Here is a 22,071-nt window from a genome sequence, read left to right as displayed (position 1 = left end):
AAGAAATAAAATAAAATCCTCCATATATGCTGTCGTTCTGATTTGTGGTGCGCCTTGCCCTCAACAGGGCGATGCTGGGGCTGCAGGAGTGGGCCTTCCGGGACCACAAGTAAGACTTGCTTTTTTTTTTCACAATTATCAGAGAGCGCAACTCATAGCACAGGATTGTGAAGAGGAAGGAAAATTATATTTGATTTTTACAAGTAAAAATCTGAAACGTGTGGCATAAATCATTTATAATATCCAGAAAATGCACTTGGGTTTATGGTTGCGTTATGGCAAAACAGGAAAAAGATTCTAAACATTTTGTGCTTAAAATCCATCAACCATGTTCTCTCTAATGGTTTATTTCTTCAACTTCTGGGAAGTTGAATAAACTTTTCAACAGCTAATCACTTACATTAAAAACCTTCCCGCTTCTTCTCTTGTTGCTTCATTTTTTAAATGTTTTTTCCCAGGGCATTGAGGGACCAAGAGGTCTCCCAGGACTAGTAGTGAGTTTCTCTTCCACCTTCACATTCTGTATTTACCATGATGCACATTTCTAACCTGGTCTAACCTGTTCATTTCTTGAGGGACCCCCTGGTGTTACAGGATTGCCAGGCTCTGTTGGCCCTGCAGGGGAAAAGGTAAATTTTTGAATTAAAACTAATCTGGAAACAAATTTTAAAAAATATTTTTTCAAACTTTGCTTTGCGTCTTTTTTTGTTCACAGGGCTCAAGAGGCGATATGGGACTCCCAGGGCTACAGGGACCGCCGGGATTTGGAGTAGCGGGACCGCCGGTAGATTTCAATATGGCTTATTATAATCCTTTTATTTTGACTCTCACACAACGCGACTAACTTTCGATTCGCAGGGTAAAGACGGAGCCCTTGGGCCCAGAGGGCTTCCAGGAGCTGACGGCGCACCCGTAAGTTTCCGTCTATTTTTACGTCTTCGTTCCATTTGCATGTTTATGTGTGTGCGCATTTGCAGTTTAGGGAAGACGCTGAAGTTTCAAGCTACACTTAATGTTTTGGTTCGGTTAGAAGTTTTAGTTTCCCTTGAGCTTTTTTTTTTTTTTTTGGGAATTGTTCTTGATTTAGACATTAACCAGGATTTCTGCCTCGATCCATAAGAGAGGCGATGTCTGATCCCATTTCATCCTTACCCCCCTCAGCTGCACTCGGCTCACTTCCACGTGAAACAACAAAGAGTAACTTCATGTGTTTCTTCTTGTGTGTGTCCTTCTCTTGCAGGGATTTCATGGAGCTAAGGGGGACAAGGTAAGTCTACCATTTTGTTTGGATGACAGGAACTGGAAGGGGTTTGAAGATCAGGGGGCGGAACAGATGGTAATCACGAGAGAAGGCTTAACACCCTCCACTGACCGTGCCCGGCGTCACAGACGCACTCACTCTGACACACCTGTGCACGCGCGGTCCCGCGGCTACAGATAAAGCATTAGTGGAGGTGACACGTGTGCCATTCTTGGCAGAGGAGGATGTTTTGCGGGCCTGAAGAGAGACGCTGTGTATGAGTAATAATTACAGTTTGAGTCAGAGCTGCAGGTCCAGACTGTCACTGAGGAAGGGAGAGATGAAGAATTAAAGAAGGCGGAGCTTTCAGGGCGTGGGACGGGGGACTCAGATGTTAATGAAGGATCATTTAAACGTGAGAATAGATACTTTATTGCCCCCACTCCCCCCCCAATAAAGGGACATTTTACTCAGTGAGCATGTCTCTAGCTATTTACATCAACTATTAAACAAGCAAAAACAACAACAAAAAAGTAGCAAGTAAAACACAATTTCAGCAAAAATACACTTAAACACTGGCTAGATGAACACAGAATCAGCAATAACTTCCTCTAAAGTTCCTGGCTTTTGGGCTTTTAACTTACCGTATTTTCCACACTATAAGGCGCACCGGATTATAAGGCGCACCTTCAATAAATGGCCTATTTTAAAACTTTTTTCATATATAGTCGAAGCACCCCGGATGAATATCTAAAGCCACTTTGTTGACATAAAGAATGACTCCGGTCGGCGAGGAGAGGCTTCCGCGACTGGGCCGGGGCGTGGCCGGACGCCCGGCAAACCCGGCCCTTCTCCGTTTGCACACAGCATGTTGGTGGAGAACGTGGTGCTAAATGAGCTGCAGACGACCTGATTCTAGACAGTCGGTATTCATGTCTATGGATCGGTCAGTCAAACTTTATTAACAAACCAGAGTCTGACAATTATCCCAGCATGCACCGCGCACTTGTTCTTCTACGGGGAAAATAAAGTCTGCAGCTGCTTACCGTAGTTGCTAGACCTGTTGTGGCTCAATATTGGTCCATATATAAGGCGCATCGGATTATAAGGCACACTGTCAGCTTTTGAGGAAATTGAAGGTTTTTAGGTGTGGCAAAGGTCACCAGGTCGGGAATCGAACCTGCGACGGCCACGTCGAGGACTGAGACCTCCATATGTGGACTGCGCTTAACCCCTGCGCCATCACAGCACACCTCATGAACGAAACATAAAGGATTTATTTATTATTTTGAAAATTTTATGCTTCAGCATGCATTTAAGAAATGAATAGATTTTGGTACAAAGGACAGTTTTTTTTTATGTATTTTGAAAGGACTGGGTAGTAAGTAGTACCTTGAACCTGAGGGTTGGAGTTTAAAACTATTAAGAAGTTTTTGCTTCTGATCAACAAGAATGCTTTTTACCTTGATAAGAGATATCTATATGGATAAATGTATTCAAAATTGTCCAAACTAATGATCAGCAGTATATTTGCAGTGGGCACTATTGTCCTCAATGCACTTCTGTGCTTCCATGATACCACAAAACCAGTGACTAGTTAAAACACTCTCTATAAAACCACTGAAAAACTTCTTCAGTATTTTACTATTAGCATGAATTAAAAGCAGCTTTTAAGAATGAAAAACCTTTTTCTGAAACACTTAGAGCTTTGAACGTTCAATCCAACGGGTTTGGGTGATCATTAGTTGTCGAAAAAAGAAAAGGTGACTTTTCAAAATTAACTGACTGTAGCCCCGTGTACATTTTACACCCTTTATCCCAATACTCACATACCATGCAAAACGGGTCACAACACAACCAAAACCCAAGGGGATCAGATATGTCAGGAGTTCATTCTTTGTAAAATGTGCTTCATTTCATAATATTTTTACACAAGTGAAAAAAACAAAAAACATTTACGTGCAGATCCATTCAATAAGTTCATTTCAGGAACTCCATCAACAAGTGAAACATATTACATTGATTATTTAGACAAGGCAGGATGTTTTAACACCTTTATTTCTGTTAATTATGATGATTTTCTGCTAGCAGATAATGGAAAAATGACATTTCAAATAAATGAAAAGTATGTTTAGCACCTGTTGTTTTGAAAAAGTTCTTTGAATCTAAAAAAATAGACTATTCGGAATGTATATTCTAATATCCATTGTCATAAATAATACGACAATAGTAGGGTTGAGTAAATTACAGTACATGACAAGCCACATATATTTGATATTTTCTCTGTCTGGTGCTAGTGGTCTATAATGATGACTCAATTTTTCTCTATTTTCTTCAAATGCTTGCCATATATTGCCAAAGCCAATGTCCAAAGAAAAACTGTAATGAACCCTAGAAATCTTGAAGAACTGCTCATCACGACCACATTAAAAGATAGTAAGACAATTGGCTACAAATCACAAAGAAATTAGTGGTGTTCTTGGACTAATTTGCAGACAGAACGATGGTTCTATTGTGCAAGCAGAGCTTAGCGATGAGAAAACAGCTTTACTTGAACTTTCTTTAATTGCTCTATTTATACACCAATGTTGTAGGGGGAACGAGGAGAGTGTAACTGCATCCCGCCCGGGCCTGGAATTGTGGGTGGACCTGTGAGTACACACTTGCAAAAACACACACGCACAGATTCCAAGAAACACATGACGATATGCTGAAAATTCAAAGAAAACTTTTGGACTGTGCTGTAGAAGACCAAGTATAGCAACACTACTTTTAAAGGGTTAATTGTAACTTAACAGGAGATTTATAAGGAAAGAAGAAAAAAAAAATCTTGTTATTTCTTCTACGTGTCTTACTGCGGCTCGACATTTGTTCACATTTATTTTTAACATCACACTATTCATGTTTGCTGCTCTGATTTTGCCTATCTTTGCCTCGCAGGGAGCCCCGGGAACCCCAACAAACACGTGGCAGCCCGGGCCTCAGGTCGGATCTGTTAACCAGCCAAATTGTCTTAAAAAAAACCTTATGCTTTGTTTGAGGCCTTTTTCTCCTTATTTTTTCTCCAGAAGAAAACAGAAGTCTTCAGTTTAGGATTTTGTTTTCTTATTGTCGTTCTATTTGGGGTCTCTGTTTGTGTGTTGTAGGGCCCTCCTGGACCTCCTGGCCCTCCTGGCCCCCCTGGACCTCAAGGAGTCACTGGAATCCAAGGTCCACAGGTAAAATGGAGGGCTTGCTGGATGGTGATAAGGATGTTTTTTTTTTTTAGTTCAATTCAGGAGTTTCTCTATTTGTCTGAATTGAACTGAGTATGATACTGATGGAAACTTGTCAAACCCTTTTTATGTTTTCTACATTTCTGTGTTGTTTTAGACTCAACGGATTAGGTATTTTTTGAACAATATTCACACAATTTTCCACAATTGCATCCACAAAAGTACTTTCAAGTATGTTAAGAAGAACTACTTCTCTTGCGGGGTTTTGTTAGAATCTCCTTTATGTTTTTTTTAATATACTTCTGCAGCTGCCTCAGAATTCAAGCACTCTCAACAACAGAGTTGCTGTATATTTTCCTTATTTGTTCCACATTGAAAGTGTCATTTAGGCTTTTGTATTTAAGTTAAAGTGGCAAAAAAGCAAAAGAAATCTGTAGAGGAGAAAAACACTTTCACTGTACACCAATATGACCCCATAAGGAGACAAATGTTTGTCATCTCTATTATGTAAAAGTCATGAATTGAGTCAAAATGGACTCTAAACAGACAGAAAAAACATCACAAGAAAACCTATTTTAAGTTAAAAGCATCACTATAAAATTTATAGCCTGAATTGGCTTTGTAATTGTGGGATACAGTGTGTGAAAATATATAATATCATAAATACCATATTGAGTCTGAAATGGAAAAAAAAGAGATGTAGAGAACATGAAAGGCTCTGAGAACTTTCCAGAATCTGTATGACGTAGGCTTTCAGCTTGGGCCTTTGGGTACATACTGAAAATAAGGCTTTTACATGCTTCGCTTCTTTAGGTGGTCCATGAAATGCATGTAGGATATGGAATGACCATAAACCAAAAGTATATCTGCAAAAGCTTGAACATAACCAGGTTAAAAGGAGCAAACAAACTTGATAAAACACACTAACCCCGTCCGGTGCTTCAAGCCTTTAACCCAAATGGGAAGCGACTGAGCAAGCTTTCGTAATGTCTGCCGAGACATGAACAGTTATTTGAAGGTCTGGCTTAAAGTTCAGAAAGTTTATAAATTTATTCAATGCTTAACCACCAATTTAACTAATTTCTAAAGAATGTTTTCAAAGAAACAGACCTTCAAATAAAGTGAAAATGCTGCAAGAGTCAAAGGTGTAAGTAGAGGTATCAGAAGTGGGGAATGAATTGATAAAGCCATGTCTATTCAAACATATTTGGGCATAAGACTTTTGTTTTTGGTAATTTTCACAAGATATGGCAGGACAAGGAACTGGTTTCATTGTTTGACCCTGCCCCTTTGACTCTGCCTTTAACCACTGGTGGAGATGGGAGTGGCCAGCCCTCGATTGGAAACAAACTAGTTCAACCTCAGTTCCTTCTTTCAGGGTATCCCTGGAAACGACGGCATACCGGGGAATCCGGGTTTGCCTGGAAAGAGCGTAAGTAAAATTAGTGAAAAACGGATGAGAGGTGCTTCTTCAGATTTGATGTGTTGGGCACTATGTTTAATTTTATGAAAACAGATAATATATGTATATATCTTATGGGAGAAATTGAAATAGTAGCCCACACTTCCATGACAGCTTGTGGGAGGTTTTCAAAATCTCCAATTGCTAGTGATGGGAGTTGTAAAAAGGTTTGTCTCTAAAATATTTGAGCAAAGTATATTTTTCACTGTTTAAATATATAATACTGGTGCATCTCCCCCATGAACCCCACCACATTTTGGACTTGTGATGAGGGGCAGCTGTCACAGAGTCCAGCCTGTCCAGATAGCATCCCCATCTACCTGTACCACCACATCAACATAGACAAAATGCCTCAGGCCACGTAATCATAAACTTCCACCAGACCGACTTCTCTATGGCCAGGATAAAAAAAAAGAAAAATACACTTTTCTCATGAAAATGAGATTCATCAATTAGTTGGAACCTGAGAGATTGGGAAGTGGGGTACTTTAACAGCTGGAGGACACTCTTTGTTCCCATTTCTTATTCATTAAGATCGTCAGTCTGGTCTGCCACTGTTGTTTCAACTCTCCATGACACACAGAAGAAAAGCGTCAACATTGATAGCCCCACAATGTCCAAAACATTCAGCATCATAGTATAATTCTTACCTACTCCTTGCAACCTGTGACAACAGAGGTTTTGAACTGTCTCAGTGGCCTGTGCCATAGCTATGGACTCGCTTTTCCCAAGTTTTCTGATTCTGTCTTGTCCACAAAGGACTTTGATAACTGGTGTGAGGAGATTCTCAGTATTCTATCGACTGTGAAGTCCCTCCATACTTTATAAATCAACAGCCAGCTTGCTATAACATTGATGAGGCCAACTGAAAGTCATTCTTGATAGCTTCTGCCTGTGGTCTTGCTTCATCAAGCCCAGAAGTTGTATGCCCTCTGGTTACACAGCACAATACTCGGTACAGACCTCTCAAGTTCCAGCACTCCCTAATACAATCGGACACAAAAGGCCTCCTTTTCAACTTAACTTCATCAGCATCACTGCTGGTAACTAGTTTCCATCATAACAGGCAACAGCAGGTATCGAGAAATGAGGAGTTGAGCATGGCCTAGATTCAGATTCTATGTCCCCAACCTTTCATGGAACATGAAACAAAACTCTCCTGAGGTGTGGAAACTCACACCTGGAATGTTGATTCTACCAATGAACCAACATTCCAAACCTAAAGAGCCAGATTATGATGCCACAAACTGTCATCTAAGTTGCCAGGCCCCCAACTTAGATGGCAGTCAGCCTCATGTTCCTTTCCTGTAGGCGGTGGGCCCAACTGGTCTGCTTTTGGAGAGTTGAGCCAAAAGCAGACCAGTAGATGTTCAAGAAGGTTGCCCCATTATCAGTAACCTGTGGATGCTTTGTCAATTTTTCAATAATTCAATGTCCTTGAATTATTTTTAGTGTCACCTTTCCTTGATGCCAGGATAAAGGGGTACCCATGCGTGCTACTAATTGCCAAATGTATGAAGAGATCTTATTTATGTATTACCGTGTTCATATCTATTTCATGCTGCTATGAAGCCCAGCAATTTATAAAAGAGAGAGTAAATTTATATGGAAACAAATTATTAAATTCATTAAGTTATGAAACTTTTATGAAGCTAGGTTCTCCTAAGAGGGGAAAAAAAGGTCAATTTACCTTGAATCAAAGTTTTGGATATTGGTTTTGTTGCCCCCAGCAAAAGGCAGAATATTGGTCATGGATTCCCCAGAATTCTTAACCATCTTAGTAATTTTTTGATAGTTGGTGCACCTAACTACGTTACTGTTTTGGCATGCGGGCATGGCTTGCACTTGGTGTTAAAAAGAAAAGTCAGAATGAGTTTGTTATTAAGAAGTAACGAGGAGCTGTCTCCTTGAAACTTTACATTAAAAATTAAATATGCTGATTATTTTCAGGAGGTCTGAGAACCTAATTATCTAGCAGAAAATCAATTGGTAATATTGAAGAGGAAAAAAAAACTAGGTGAATTGCTTTGAATTTATCTGTGGTTTGTGATTGCCTTTGTGGTCTGTGTTGTATTATGTGTTATGCTTAATGTCTATGGGGAACATCTGCAAACACCATCATTTGGTGGTGGGTGGGTTACCTTTGGGGCGCGGGGAGTAATAAATGTAATGGTATCTATAAAGAGAAGTGGAATTTTGTCACTTTCACTATTAAATGAAAGTTCTTTTATACATAAGAACTGTGCTTATGTATATAAAAAACTATGATGTGTAACTGCATAATTTGAGAGAGTGAAGATTTTTTTTTTGGGGGGGGTGGGGGAGTAATTCCTATAGCTTCAAGCGAGAAGAACCAACAGGTTAATGCTTTGGAACTCATGTTCTTGTTTAATGTGGTTTATTTTGCCTGTTTTTTTCTTCTTCAAAATAATTCCATTACCTTCTTTCCTTTACTTTCTTTCTGCCTTCAGCAGGTTTTATTTTTCTGAAGGGAGCTGCTTAATTTTTTTTTTCCTCTCAGGACTCTCACAAACAGATTTTTAAAACATTAGCGCAAGCAGCTTCAAGATGTTCAAAAGTTAGCCATTTGCAGACTGTAACGAAGAAAAGAACTCTCCACAGTGGCATATAATTACAGGGAACCTTCCTCTGAGCAAGTCTACTAATGCACAAGGCCTTGTTCTTACCTGAGTAATGGTCAACAGTGTGTCGCATAAAGTAGTTGTCCTGGCTAATGGGTTCAGTTTGAACAGAGTCAAATGGAGCTGTAATGACTTTGATAACAGCCCAGGTGCTATTGACAGACACTCTCCGGGGAAAGGCTCCTTTTTTTTGTCTATATCTTTTATAGAGCTGACTGTCACAGTAAATGTACCCGGTGTGCGAATGAACAGCTTTTGTTTAGTGGAGATAGTGAATATATTCTTCTGGCTGCATATGTCTGCATATGTCCTCTCGATTGCAAAGCTCTGACACTGTTATATCTTTTTTTTTTTTTTTAGGGTAGTCAGAAACACTTCCTACAGCAGCGCTCTTTATAAATCTGAGATCTGAGCGCCTGGCGACATTTTACTCAGACTTTTTTTTTTTTTTTTTCTCAGAGGTTGTGAGGTGTATTTCTCAATATAAGGCTGCACAGTGGTGCATTGTTGCCTTGCAGCAAGAAAAAAAAAAAAAAAGGTCCTGAGTTTGAATCCTGACCAGGACCTTTCTGCATGTCGTCTGCATGGTGCATCTGTGGATTCCTCACAAGAACTCTGAATCCCTCCTTTATTAAAAAGGCAAAACAAAAAAAAACATGTTATGCTGATTAGCTTCTCTAAATTGCCATTGAGTGAGAATGTGTGCATGCATATCGGTTTGTTTTGTGTGCCTCTGTGTAGCTTGTAGTGGATTGGTGACCAGTGACACTGGACACTGCGTTGCAATAAATCAACAAACACTTACTGACTACTTTACAGTGTCAATTTTGCAACTTTGTTGCAACACAAAAGTCCTTCAAAGTGAAACACTTGGCTATGCAAATTTTATCCTGCATAAACATTTGCTTTAAAGCATTGACTTAAGCCATACACATGTTATGTTTTTTCTTTTTTTTTTTTTTTACCCTTAAATAGGACCCACAGTGATGCCAATAATTTAACTCACTCATTCTCCAATCTGACTTTTTTTTTGTCCATTTCTGCTAACATACTTTTTACTCGTATGTACTTTTCACAACTTTATTTAATGAAACACTGAAATATTCTCAACATCTGGGTAAGATGGTTAGTCTTTCTGTTACAGCAGGGATGTCAAACTCCAGTCCTCAAGGACAAATGTCCTGCTTGTTTTAAATGTGCCCCAGCTCCAAAATAGTTGATTTCAATGTTTGAATCAGCTGCTTAACATGTCACCAAGTTCTACAGGAGCCTCATGAAGATATATGCATTTGATTCAGATGTGCTGAACCAGGGACATACCCAAAATATGCAGGACATCAGCTCTTTAGGACAGACTTTGAACACTGCTCAGTCCTATGACACTAATGATGAAAAATATTTCAACTTTTCTTTAGTTGCAGTCTTCATGACATCAAGTTATTTGAATGCTGAAAGAATAAAGTGTGAAATAAAATAATAAAAAAACCTGTCAGTTTTCATCTAGGTAAATCTCTTGGTTTAAATGTAATCACTTTTTTCAGTCCTGTTCACTTTGACACACAGTAAGACATGCGGTGTTTTGCTAGGAAAACGGCACTTTGCGCCGGGTTTTCTGATGGAAAAGATTTGTGGCGATGAAGTGAAGATTACCCCATCGATTCTGCGATTTCAGCAGCTGGATGAAATGGTATTTCTCCAGCAAGTTGCAAAAGTGACAAAAAGAAAAAAAAAACTGCTCAGAGTTCAGATAAAAACGAGATAGTCTGCTAGCAGTTGGGTGAATAAGGATGGAGTTGGATAAAAACAGACATGTCTGTGTGTTAATTCAGGCCAGGAGGACTGCTGTCAGAAAAAGCCTGTTTCCTCTGATGAACACTGTGTGCTAATTTTAACAGCGTGCTGCTTTGGCAGGTTGGGTGCGAGTAATTTTGTTCAACCAGATGGGTGTCAATCAGATTACAAATGTGTGGAATTGCAGTCAATTTTCAAATCTGGAAAGCAAAACATCAATCATGAAAAAAAGTGTTTGTGTATGCGTGTGCGTGCGTGCGTGTGTGTGTGTGTGTGTGCGTGTGTGTGTGTGTGTGTGTGTGTGTGTGTGTGCACATAGTTTACCTTTCATTTGACAAAATGAGGAGGTAACATCGTCTTACCGGTTTGCTTTTTCACTGAATACGAAATTGTTTCTTTCGTTTTTTTTTTCATTTGGCTGCAATGCTGCAGCCTTGAAAATGCTCAGTCCCTCGTATAGCTCTGAATTTCCTTATTAGTTGGACAAAGTGACATTTGAAATATAATAAACTCAAAAAAAAAATGGACAGTTTTGAGGCGATTTGAGTGATTGTGAAAAAATATCTTGACGACTAGATTTATTTTTTTTCAAATGTTGAAATGAGTTTAACTGAATTTCTGTTCCTTCACGTAGAGCTATACTGGATCACACACTCTGCCTCGAGATACACCTATAGAAGTGGAAGATGTAAGTACAAACCATTTAGATTTGGCACATGTTCCAGTCTGTGGTCTTGGAATGCATAAGAATGTATATCAGCAAGTTTATGTTTTATCCAAAAGTCAATTCAAATGAAAGAAGGAAACTTGTGTGTTTTATAGATTCCTTTATGCATAGAGGAATGTAGTTCAAGCATTTGTTTCTGGTCATTTTGCTATCAAAAGCTTACAGCTATTAAAAACGTGAAATTTAGTATCTCAGAAAATCAGAATATTCAATAAAATTAATAAGAAAAGAAAAATATTTTTTTTAAACACAGAAATGCTCATCTACAAAAAAAAAAAACCCTTGTACAGAATATACACTCAACGCTTGGTCTGAGGTAGCCCAGTAAAAAAAAAATAGTGTCTTGTTCTACCATTTGCTTTGCACAGAGAGTCGGGACTTTCAGCTATTTAAAAACAATTGTTTGCTAGAAACATGGATGTTGCTGACGTTTTAATTTTTACCCAAAAGCTAACAGTTGGCCATGACCTATGTGGTGTTCCAGCTTGAGGGCATGAAGCTTAATTCAATATTTCGAGGTTTGACCAACATGGACTGAATGTCTTCGTTAACTTCCTCCACTGCCATTGCTAAAACTATTGCAATTCTACAACAGACATTGTCATCGTTCACGACTCCTTTTTCTGCTCACTGATTGGCCCGGTTCAAATTCAAATCTGCTTCAGTCCTAAACAGGCTCTCCTGATGTTGCCTTTGGTTCAAATGAATCTCCTCTAAACTCTTGAATTGTCTTTGCCTCACAGTCTTCTGAAGATGGCAGGTATTCCTGCTCCATGAGCCACAATACGTACTCCGTTCTCTCAGTTTTTCATTACTCTGCTTGGATATAGCTCTGTTCTAGCTGGCAGCTCCTTTTACGATGACCTTTTGTGACCCTCCTCATCAGCGAGTCTCTGCTGGACAGCTGTCAAGCCAACAGCCTTCTTCAGGGCTACGTGGAGCCCTGAAGAAGGCTCCACGTAGCCCTGAAGAAGGGCTCCACGTAGGAATTATGGGCAGGAATTATGGGCACTACTTCCCCATAATTCTAGTATTATTTTTTAAGCGTATAAGCCGCAATCATCAAAATGATCAGAAACGAAACGTATGAATTAAATTTGCAATAAATTTAATTCATTGCGATGAACGTGTGCGAGTTTTAGCTTTTGAACTGAGGACGACATTTTGACTTATCGGGGCGCGACTCTACAGCATGATGTGTGTCGGCGAGCATCCTCGTGTATATAGAAATAAACCATTATTTCTATGTGTGCAACACAGGAGGATTGTGGAGAGGGCTGTTCTCAGGGTTTGCCAGGGGTCCCAGGCATGGCTGGTGCCAAGGGTGAAAAAGGAGACCAGGGCAAGCCTGGTGCGACAGTCATGGACAGCTGTGACAGGGTGAGACTTTGTGGGAGCGGGTTTTCTTGTTGCAATGTTTTCAGCCTCGCTGCATAGTTCCCCCGACCCACCCCGGACTTGGAATTATATGCAGCGCTTCCAGTACCGCAGTCACCGCCTTGATGAATGCGAAATGACAGTCCATCGTTTTGCATTGTGTTCGAGCGTGCATGGCCTGTTGTGATCCGCTCTCTGTGTGATGTGGGGGGAGGCAGCGCTCTAATAGCTTCTCTCGTCTACCTTTATAGTGTTTGGAGAGACTGCAGAGGGCACAGGCGACTGAAGCGACGGTTTGTTTGAAACTGCTGCCATAATAAGGATTACCCAACATGTATAAATATGCAGTGCTGTGCTGAAAGTGTGACCATCCCTTGAAAGAATTTCATATTTTTTTTCACATTACGATCAGAAGCTTCTATGAAATTTGCTTGGATGCTAAATGAGAGACCGACACAAAGCAGCTGATTCTGTTGACGTGTGCTTTGTTTTGTTTTGGGTGTATCAGAGTAAAGGGGGATGAATACAAAGGCGCACATATCTTTTCTGATTTTTCCCTTTTTACAATGATGCACTACTTTGACTTGGTCTCATATGGAATTCTGGAAAACAAACATATTGATGTTTGGAATGCAATGTGGCAAAAATGTGAAAAAGTTCAAGGAAGGAAAAAAAACTACTCCTCCAAAGCACTGCATATATACAGTATGTGTGAAATCCGTACACCGGTATTTGATTTCCCCACAGGGTGATCGGTCCTGCACCGGAACACCCGGGTTTCCAGGAGTGCCTGGAACACCGGGAATAAAAGGAGACCCCGTGAGTGTCCTTCACAGAGTGCCTGCTGGGTCTAAACACGTTTCTTCTTCTGGCCATATTTCTGTGTCCAAACAAACTCGAAAAAGAAAAGATCTACCTCTCTTCCTCTTCAGGGTTCTCCGGGAGATAGGGGCTCGCCAGGACCGCCAGGAATCATGGTAAGGATCATTCGTCATTCGCATCAGATCTTCATTTGAAAACAGAGAAACCTGAACGACTTGTGAGGTTTTTAATAGGAGTAATAGATACATCTCCCCCTTGCTGAATATCTGTTCAGAGATCTCATCCGCTGGTGACGCTTTTATTAAAATCCTCCACACACTTTGACTAACTTAGCCTTCTGTGAAATTTATGACAAGAGGAAAAAGTTGAAACAGAAAAGTTTAGCGCACTTTGCAGTCATGTATTATTTTTGGAAGAACTTTAGTGAGTGGGGGAAAAAAAAGGGATTCATTTCTTTGTTATCATCGTTTTAGAACAGCACCGCTGGGTTTTTGTCTCAAAGCCCAGATTTGAAGTGACTTGATATAAATGGAGTGAGTGCGTGCCACTTCCTGTGTGGTCATAGAGCCCCCTGGTGGCACATTGGGGAAAAAACAAACAACAAAAAAAAAAAACTTAATCCTTCTATCTAAACTAATGTTGTCATAAATGCACAATTCCCACAGCAGAATCTAGGTTGTGTTGTTCACTTTCAAGAATAAATAGATACCTGCTTTAATTAAAGTTGTGAGCTTGTTTTGGTCTGTGTTTATCCTTTGGTTCAGCTTGTCTCAGGTGTTTGAAAGTGTTGTCTTCATTGCTTTCTGTCCACAGGGACCCCCTGGTTTCCCAGGTCCTCAGGGCCCATCTGGCTTATCTGTAAGTCTCACTTATGCTTTCACACTTCAATCGGTTCTCTCAGGCCTAGAAAAAAAAAAAGAAAAGTCTTCAGAGCAATACAAACAAAAATATGCGACAGTCTTATTTTATTTTGTCTTCTTTTTAACTCTTCCTCATTAACAGTGTAATAATAACAGAACTGTTCCTGATGGGGAGAAAACGGACACAAATAAAAGTGGCTCTTCTGTACAGCAGAAGGGCCATGGGGTAAAGAATAAAATGTTTTCTGAACACCAGTCATGGCCAAGACCTTTTTAGGGACTTGAAGGACATTCTTTACCTGCGTTTTGGCTATATTTGTGCAATTTGACATTTCAAAAATAAATGTGCTTAATAAAAACAAGCCAATTTTGAAAAAAAAAGTTTTGGCATTAGAATGAGGCTTTTATTTATTTGTTTGGCCATGTTGAAATTGGTTTTTGCGTCACACGAGTCACATAACCAAACCACCAGATGTTGCCACTGGGGCAAACCACAAAGAAGACAACAGGAAGTAGTTGGAGGATGACGGCACGGCACATTTTTTTTAATGACTTATCACGTGAATAACGTGTGATTTTAATTGCGTTTCTCATTTAATAGAAACACCAGAATTGCGAAATTGTGTATTTTTGACATTGGTGGAATATGAACAAAGTTTTATGCGTGTTTGTAATGAAATCCTGAAGGTTTCTTCATGGCAACCAAACCTATCAAATTTGAGTTTTTATTGATTTTGGGGGAAAAAGACCCAAAAAAACTCTTTTTACTCACGTCGGCTGCAGTATTCTTGTATGTGAGGTCATTTTGAAGCAAAGCAATGATGCCTGACCACTTTCATGATTTTCATTCAACTGTTTCCACCGTCTAAGAGACTAAGTGTGTAAAAGCTGGACCTAGAACCCTCTCCTGAGAGCCGCCTCTCTTCTCATGCTGATTTATTGTTTGAAGAGAATGGCGGTACCAAATGCTCAAGCCATGTGATCACTGAGTAAAATCCATTTGCAGCGTAGCCGTACTGGTACTGTGTAGGAGCTCGTTTTCCTGAAAAGTTTTGTTTTTTAAAACTTCCAAACCATGACAAACTCTAATATCTCATCTCATGTGGTTTTGTTTATAAAATGTTATTTTTAGAACAAATTTAGATAATCATACAGCAGTTTATTTGCAGCAGTTTCTTCCTCTTATAAATTAAAATGTCAGTTAATCCGGTTTTCATCTCCTCATCTGTTTTTGCTTATAGTCTTTAGCTGTTGCCAGGCAACTGCTCACACCTACATGTGTATCAATATTTACACTCAAATTTTGCTCGGTGTTCATTTGCAGCACTATGACAGGTAACTTTTAACGTAGCTTCCTTTCATTCGCACATTATTGTCGTTTAGACTGTGTGTGTGTATTTTATTAAAAAGTAAGCGTTGGGCTGCAGCAGCTGAAGCCGCAACTAGAGACTCGAGTTTTTCTATGTGAGGATAGAAAACGGTTTACTACACCAAAACAGCAGAGGATCATGAGTGGGCATCACCACCCTGCTGCTTCACAGAGTGAAAGACCAAAGGAAAAAAAATAACTACAATCCAACAAGTAAGCTTTTTCTTTCTCTTTGCTATTGGCTATTTTTTATTTATTTATTTTTTTTAATTCCACTACTTAAGTAGAGACTTTCCCTTTCCATAACCCTCAATTATGTTACAAAAACAAACATTAGCTTCTTTATTTTTCTGGGTTTTTATGATAAACATCCATAAGTGGAAAAAATTACAAAGTGAAACAAAACGATGGATGGGTTTCACATTTCTTTGCCAATATTTATCTTGCAAGAGCTGCTATCCCATATCATAATACTGCCGCCACCACTATTTTTTGCCATTAGGATGGTGTGGTGAGGACGATGTGCTCACAAAAATGTGTCATTTTTCTGTCAAACATTTTCCACAAAACCAAAACAGTGACATTAGAGGATATGTTATGGAGAGCAGTTTGATTAAAAATAAATGAATGGATATATATATATTTTTTTTTTTTTTTTCCTTTAGACTCATTGTTCACTTCACTGCTTACTTTCTGTTTGTGCATGTCAGGGACCAAGCAGGTGTTTAACTGAAACAGTGGGAAATGAATAACTAGTAACTCCATAAAAGAGGCCAAGTCAAGAAGCTAGACTCAAAAAATGAAAACTAATAAAACCTCAAACAGACATAAGACAAACTGACCGGCTGAAGTGACACATAAGGGAACTTAAATACTGGTTTAGTGAAATGATGTGGATGCACTAGAGGAAGACAAGATGGCTGTCACCAAACAACGAATACAAAACAATGAAAAAATTCCATGAAGCATGCGATTCAGTCCCATGAGACATCAGCCATGCCTTTTGGCAACCAGGAAGGAGAAGTCAAAACATCTTTCTTAAATAAAAAGACATGGATACAACATAAAACTGCATTTTGACCCAGCAGTGTTGATATACAATGATACATTGTAACATGTAAAGAAACAATATATTGGATAATGAGTGATATAGTTGAAGTAGTGACTACAAAGTAAACAGAAGTGAAACGAGCGAGTGGTTCAGTGTGGATCTTTCCATCACAGTGCATCCGCCTCACTGCCCCTCCTCCCCTGTTGCCCATTGTAATTAAAATGTTTGTACTTTTACAAAGCACTGTACCTTTCCTTTGTTCTGATCTGTTCCCTCCGCTGTCATCCTCAGGGTCAGCAGGGTGAACGAGGGTCGGCCGGCCTCCCAGGAATGAAGGGCGAGCAGGTACATTCCTGACAAGCAGCTTCCCCTGGAATGATAACATACAGTGGAAATAATTGGTTTCCCTGTTTGATTGATCGCATGATCTTTCCTTCAGGGCCCTCCAGGGACGCCTGGTTATCCTGGAACTATGGGGCCACCTGGGTTGCCCGTAAGTTGCTGCCTCATTATTAAAGAACTGACAGGCTCCTGTCAATTTTTAGACAGGTTCCAATGACACAAGGGACCACGCTGATTCACTGCTCTCTCTCTTTTTTTTCTTTTTTTTTGCATTTTTGTCAGGGACTGAAGGGTGAGCGTGGAAGCCCAGGAGGTGCTGGACAGAAAGGAGAATCGGTAAGTGGTTTCACTGTCATTATACTTATACAAAATTACTTTAGGCCCATGTTCTAACGTAAAGCTTAACATTTCCTTTCATTTTGCAGGGTCCTCCTGGTAGCCCTGGGTATCAAGGACAGGCTGGATCTCCAGTCAGTGTTTTTATCTTAAATGAGTTTTATAATTGTTTTTTTTTGTAAGTACTTGTAAGAAAAAAAATGTTCAATGTTTGCAGGGCATTAAAGGAGACACAGGACCAGCAGGGCCTGTTGGTTCCAAAGGTGACCAGGTATGCTACATGCAGGCACACACACATTTGCCTGGCATCCCTGGTCAAGATGTGTAAAAAGCCCTAAAACAATCACATTTGGGTTTGGGCCATTAGTTCTTAATTCTGCAGCACAGAGACTTTGTGGAGAACTTTGTGCTACTTTTATGGTAACAGTTTGGAGATAGCCCTTATTTGTTTGGCCACCAGTGGACAAAGCAAGATCCATCAAGACTTGAATCTGCAAGTTCTGTGTGAAGAAAACCTGACTATCCTGACAAAAGTACTGCTTTTTACCTGATAAAACGATTTTGGGATAAATTAGAGTGGAGACTATCAGCAAGGCCTTCTCATCCAACATCAGTGTCTGACCTCACTAATGTACTTTTGGAATAATGGGTAATAATTTCTATAAACACACTCCTACACCTCAACAAATGCCTACCTAGAACAGTTAAAACTGTCATAAAGTCATGCTTATTAAGAATGGGATGTCACTGAAGTCCATATGTGTGAAGGCAGACAAGTGAATTCAGTGCAAACAAATCTCCAAAGCAGCACCGTAAATGAGCCGCAGCAGAAAGTGACATCTTCAGGTCAGCAAGGCTCCATAATGTCTATTATTAGACACTAATAAAACCCTGGATGGAAAGAAAAGTCTTCCTGTTATCGCATTCACAAAGATTATCCGGTAATATAAAATGGGACACTGGAGCTGCACACAGACCCACTGGGTCGCTCTGACTCCAAACCAAAGATGGATATAGTGAAATGCATCTCATGCCTACTGATAAGTACGGTGGAAACTCGTGTCAAAACTGTTTGTACAGATTATCTATGGCAGGGAGAGCCAGTAATTGAGCATTTTCTTAAAATAGAGCATTCCCTAATATGTTTCAACACTGAGTAAATGTTCTTAAATCAAACAGTGAACAGTGTATAAACAGTTTCCTCCTTTATTTTAAAGCTTTTCGTGCATCTTTTCCATGTCAGTACTTGCTGTCATTTTGAAAACGAAAAAAATGACATATAATGGCCACTTTTTAAATTATTTTTTTATTATTATTATTAAAGGGTTTCCAAGGACAGCCAGGTTTTCCAGGACCACCGGTATGTAAACTTCCTAAAAAGATCTTTTGCATTTTTTATGGTTATTTCAACAATGGTAGGAACTGTCAGTACTTTGTGTAATTATAGGGTCCTCCTGGTCCTGCTGGCAAACCTGGCAGAGAAGGCGTCTCTGGGCTCAAAGGAGAAAAAGTGAGTGCAGATTGAAAAAAAACCCCCAAAAAAACTAATTCATTGTATTCGTATTTTAAAAATACTGCATTTCCAAAGGGTAACGACGGTTCCACAGGTTCCCAGGGACCAACTGGGCCGCCTGGCTCACCAGGATCTCCAGGCCTGATGGTAAAACTGTTATTTACTTTCTTTATTCCCCCTCCCACCTTACATGCACAAAGCAATCTTTGTCGCAGATGTTTGGAACTTTTACTAATATATATGTTATATTAAAAAGGGACCTCCCGGTATTGAGGGAATAGACGGAAAAGATGGGAAACCAGGACTGCGGGTACGTCGCACAACTCAATTGCCAAAAATCACGCGGATGATCCTGCTTGCAAAAACCTGCATCTGAGTTGTTAATATTCTGAAACAGAGTGTGTTCCCTTTTGTTTTTTTTTTCATAATTATCAGGGCGAGGCGGGCCCTCCAGGCCCAGCGGGACTTCGAGGAATCCCAGTGAGTATCACCTGTATCATTTACACTGCCAGAATTGCTTTCCGTCCATTTTAAAACAAAACAAACAAACAAAAAAAAAACATACAAACTAAAAAAGGTATGTTTCTTTAAAAAAAGTGACTTTTAAAAGTCTGCACACCCCTTGAACTATTTTGCTCTTGTCATGTCACAGCCAAAAATGACCAAGGGCTTTACTGGGCTTTTATGTGGTAGATAAACGTAGTGCTGCACATAATCACGAAAGTACAAGTATAAACTATAAGTAGTTTTCAAAATTGGTAGGAGTGGAAAAGCAGAGTCTTTAAAAAAAAAAAAAAAAAGGAATAAGAGGTTCCATTTGTAGTTTGCCATGAACTATGGTGACATAAAGCCCACAGCAATCGTGTGGATGAAAATGATTTGGTCAGACGAGACCAAATTTGATCTTTTCGGAGTCGAAGCGACAGGCAGGAAAACCGACACTGCACATCACGATGAACAATAACGTCTGATTTCGTGGCCTTGTTTACAAATGCATTACACGGCGCTCCCTGTGTTTCTGTCGAACATACTGACCCAGGAGAAGAGGGAAACACACTCAAGTTGAGCCTCGCACAGCTTCCACTTGTCTTCTCTAAAAAAAAAAAAATCTTTTTTTTTTTTTTCTTACAACTCTCTTTTCGTTGCTGCATTTCAGTTTGTGTTCTCGCTGAGAGCAGGTGTTTGAAATTTCAAACACAATCTTCCACCTTCTCCAGCAGCACCGACTTCTGTTTTTTTTTTTTTTTTTTTTAGCTGCATTTCAGTTTGTGTTCTCGCTGAGAGCAGGTGTTTGAAATTTCAAACACAATCTTCCACCTTCTCCAGCAGCACCGACTTCTGTTTTTTTTTTTTTTTTTTTACGGTGCCTCCTGCCTCATTCTCCTTGATGTCTCTTCCTCAGGGATTCAAAGGGAAAACAGGACACGTAGGCTTTCCTGGACAGAAGGTCAGTCAACACACCCCTGACCTTACCATCGCACCGTGACTGTCTCCACTTGCGCAGCTACAGCCTGTTTCTCACGCATCATGCTCGATTATGATCAAAGACGTTTTACTGCTTTTCCCTCGTTGAGTCTGCAGTTGTCATTTTAAAATGTATTGCATCCCAACAGGGAGATGCCGGGCCTGCAGGCCCACAAGGACCACCCGGCAGGCCAGGACATGACGTGAGTACTTTTGTTCTCCACCCTTTCCCCAACAGAAACTTTAGTTGCAATGGAAGGTTTGCATATACTCATCATTGTTAATAATATTAATTTGCAGCTTGTACTGATACATTTGAATCATTCTCTTTCTAGGGTGACATAATTACACACAAAAAGAATATACACAGCAAGAATCTGGTGCTTTCATGCTTAAAGCTTAACTCCCAGAGTACACATTTTAATTTTTGATTCTACTTATTTTTTTTGGTGTCAAGAACCCTCTTGGTTTTATGGTGATGTAGAGCTTAAGTGATGCCAAACAACGACCCTCGTTACATTATTTTCCAATGGAATAAAGCAGACTGGCATTAAATTAGTTCAAAGTTCTTCCCAACTCTGTTTAACATCTGTGGAAAACCACTTTCAAATGGCCCAGTCAGTTTGGCCACCAAACCTACAAAAGGTTTGAGCTTCACAGGAAGTGAGTCCTTTGCACTTTTGCTCACATTGACATTAAAATCACGGCTGTGAATCGAGACGTTAAAGCTCTTTGGTGAAACCAAATAATTGAACGTAACTTTACTTACTTTACCAAGAGAAGTGGTCAAACATTCAGGCATGATCACACCAGAATGTTGCTGATGATTCTCTGCAACTTGCTAAATGATAAAACTATTCAGACAAACTCAAAAGTATAATCTAAAGTTCAATCTGTGGGTCTCTGCAGGGGGACCAGGGCACCCCAGGACTTCAGGGTCGACCGGGACCTGCAGGCCAGATCGTAAACATCCCTCTCTTTTAAGATATTTTGAACAGGTTTCCTTAATCTTTATTTATTTTATTATTTTTAGCATGTCAAACCTGAATAATTTGTTTTCTTTCATCATCAGGGTCCCACAGGGCCAGCTGGACCTCCGGGGCCTCCTGGCCCATCGGGAGTGGTAAGAGCACATCTCAAACATTACTGTAATTCCACATTACTTGCAGAGTCACTGTCAGGTGACCAGCCTGATAGTGACTTTCACCAGCATTTCATTGTGCAAAATTCTTGTTTCGTTCTGATACAGAATGAGCCTGCAATCATCTGAAATTCTCTGTAGACACTAAATATGTGAGTGATGTCTTCCTTTCTAGGGGATGCAAGGAGATAAGGGTCCATCTGGGGAGAGAGGCCTCCCGGGGTTAGTTGGACCTCCGGGATCTCCAGGGCATCCAGGACTTATGGTTGGTTCTTCTCTGAATGTGTTCACCTGCAAGCCAAGTCGACTGTTGGACTTTAGCATGTTTCAATCTTTGTGTGTTTGCTTTCAGGGAGAGCCTGGCAGCGATGGTGCTGCTGGCAAAGATGTAAGTAGCATCAAGCTGAGTGTGTTTCCTAAAGTGTAACAGTAAAAGTATAATTCGATGAAATACGCACAATGCTTTGCAACTTTTAGATTTTCTTTTCATTTCTTTTCTGTACAAAAACCGGAAAGTTTTTTTTTTGTGCGATACACACTCATGCTCCCCGTGAACCATGTGAATGAAATCCATTGCAACCGACTGCCTTTTGGATTTATCCAATTGTTAAATAATAGGGATGCAAAATATAGATCCATCGACTGATATTACTCAAAAAAAAAAAAAGTACCACAAAAAACTTGCAGCTTTGACTGCAATTACAAGTTTTGACTCTGAA

The 22,071-nt window shown here is 39.8% G+C and overlaps 1 protein-coding gene across 5 annotated transcripts in view; it reads left to right on the top strand.

Moving 5' to 3' along the window:
- Window positions 1-22,071, top strand: part of col16a1 (collagen, type XVI, alpha 1) — an 83,469-nt gene that overhangs the window by 55,980 nt on the left and 5,418 nt on the right. For 4 of the 5 annotated variants that reach the window (XM_008421598.2, XM_008421599.2, XM_008421597.2 and 1 more), the window contains 32 exons: window positions 68-109; window positions 459-494; window positions 576-629; window positions 716-784; window positions 859-912; window positions 1,241-1,267; window positions 3,835-3,891; window positions 4,181-4,225; window positions 4,387-4,458; window positions 5,834-5,887; window positions 10,985-11,038; window positions 12,338-12,457; window positions 12,706-12,747; window positions 13,202-13,273; window positions 13,387-13,431; window positions 14,090-14,134; window positions 16,848-16,901; window positions 16,996-17,049; window positions 17,181-17,234; window positions 17,324-17,368; window positions 17,452-17,505; window positions 18,559-18,594; window positions 18,682-18,744; window positions 18,823-18,894; window positions 19,004-19,057; window positions 19,183-19,227; window positions 20,150-20,194; window positions 20,361-20,414; window positions 21,121-21,174; window positions 21,284-21,334; window positions 21,528-21,617; window positions 21,705-21,740. In XM_008421598.2, the coding sequence (XP_008419820.1) occupies window positions 68-109; window positions 459-494; window positions 576-629; window positions 716-784; window positions 859-912; window positions 1,241-1,267; window positions 3,835-3,891; window positions 4,181-4,225; window positions 4,387-4,458; window positions 5,834-5,887; window positions 10,985-11,038; window positions 12,338-12,457; window positions 12,706-12,747; window positions 13,202-13,273; window positions 13,387-13,431; window positions 14,090-14,134; window positions 16,848-16,901; window positions 16,996-17,049; window positions 17,181-17,234; window positions 17,324-17,368; window positions 17,452-17,505; window positions 18,559-18,594; window positions 18,682-18,744; window positions 18,823-18,894; window positions 19,004-19,057; window positions 19,183-19,227; window positions 20,150-20,194; window positions 20,361-20,414; window positions 21,121-21,174; window positions 21,284-21,334; window positions 21,528-21,617; window positions 21,705-21,740 (1,749 nt within the window). The remainder of the gene's footprint in view (window positions 1-67; window positions 110-458; window positions 495-575; window positions 630-715; window positions 785-858; window positions 913-1,240; window positions 1,268-3,834; window positions 3,892-4,180; window positions 4,226-4,386; window positions 4,459-5,833; window positions 5,888-10,984; window positions 11,039-12,337; window positions 12,458-12,705; window positions 12,748-13,201; window positions 13,274-13,386; window positions 13,432-14,089; window positions 14,135-16,847; window positions 16,902-16,995; window positions 17,050-17,180; window positions 17,235-17,323; window positions 17,369-17,451; window positions 17,506-18,558; window positions 18,595-18,681; window positions 18,745-18,822; window positions 18,895-19,003; window positions 19,058-19,182; window positions 19,228-20,149; window positions 20,195-20,360; window positions 20,415-21,120; window positions 21,175-21,283; window positions 21,335-21,527; window positions 21,618-21,704; window positions 21,741-22,071) is intronic. The other variant, XM_008421600.2, reaches the window with a different exon arrangement.

This window comes from Poecilia reticulata, linkage group LG11, assembly GCF_000633615.1.
Source record: "Poecilia reticulata strain Guanapo linkage group LG11, Guppy_female_1.0+MT, whole genome shotgun sequence".
NCBI classification, from domain to species: domain Eukaryota; kingdom Metazoa; phylum Chordata; class Actinopteri; order Cyprinodontiformes; family Poeciliidae; genus Poecilia; species Poecilia reticulata.
This window is presented reverse-complemented; position numbering and strand designations above follow the sequence as displayed.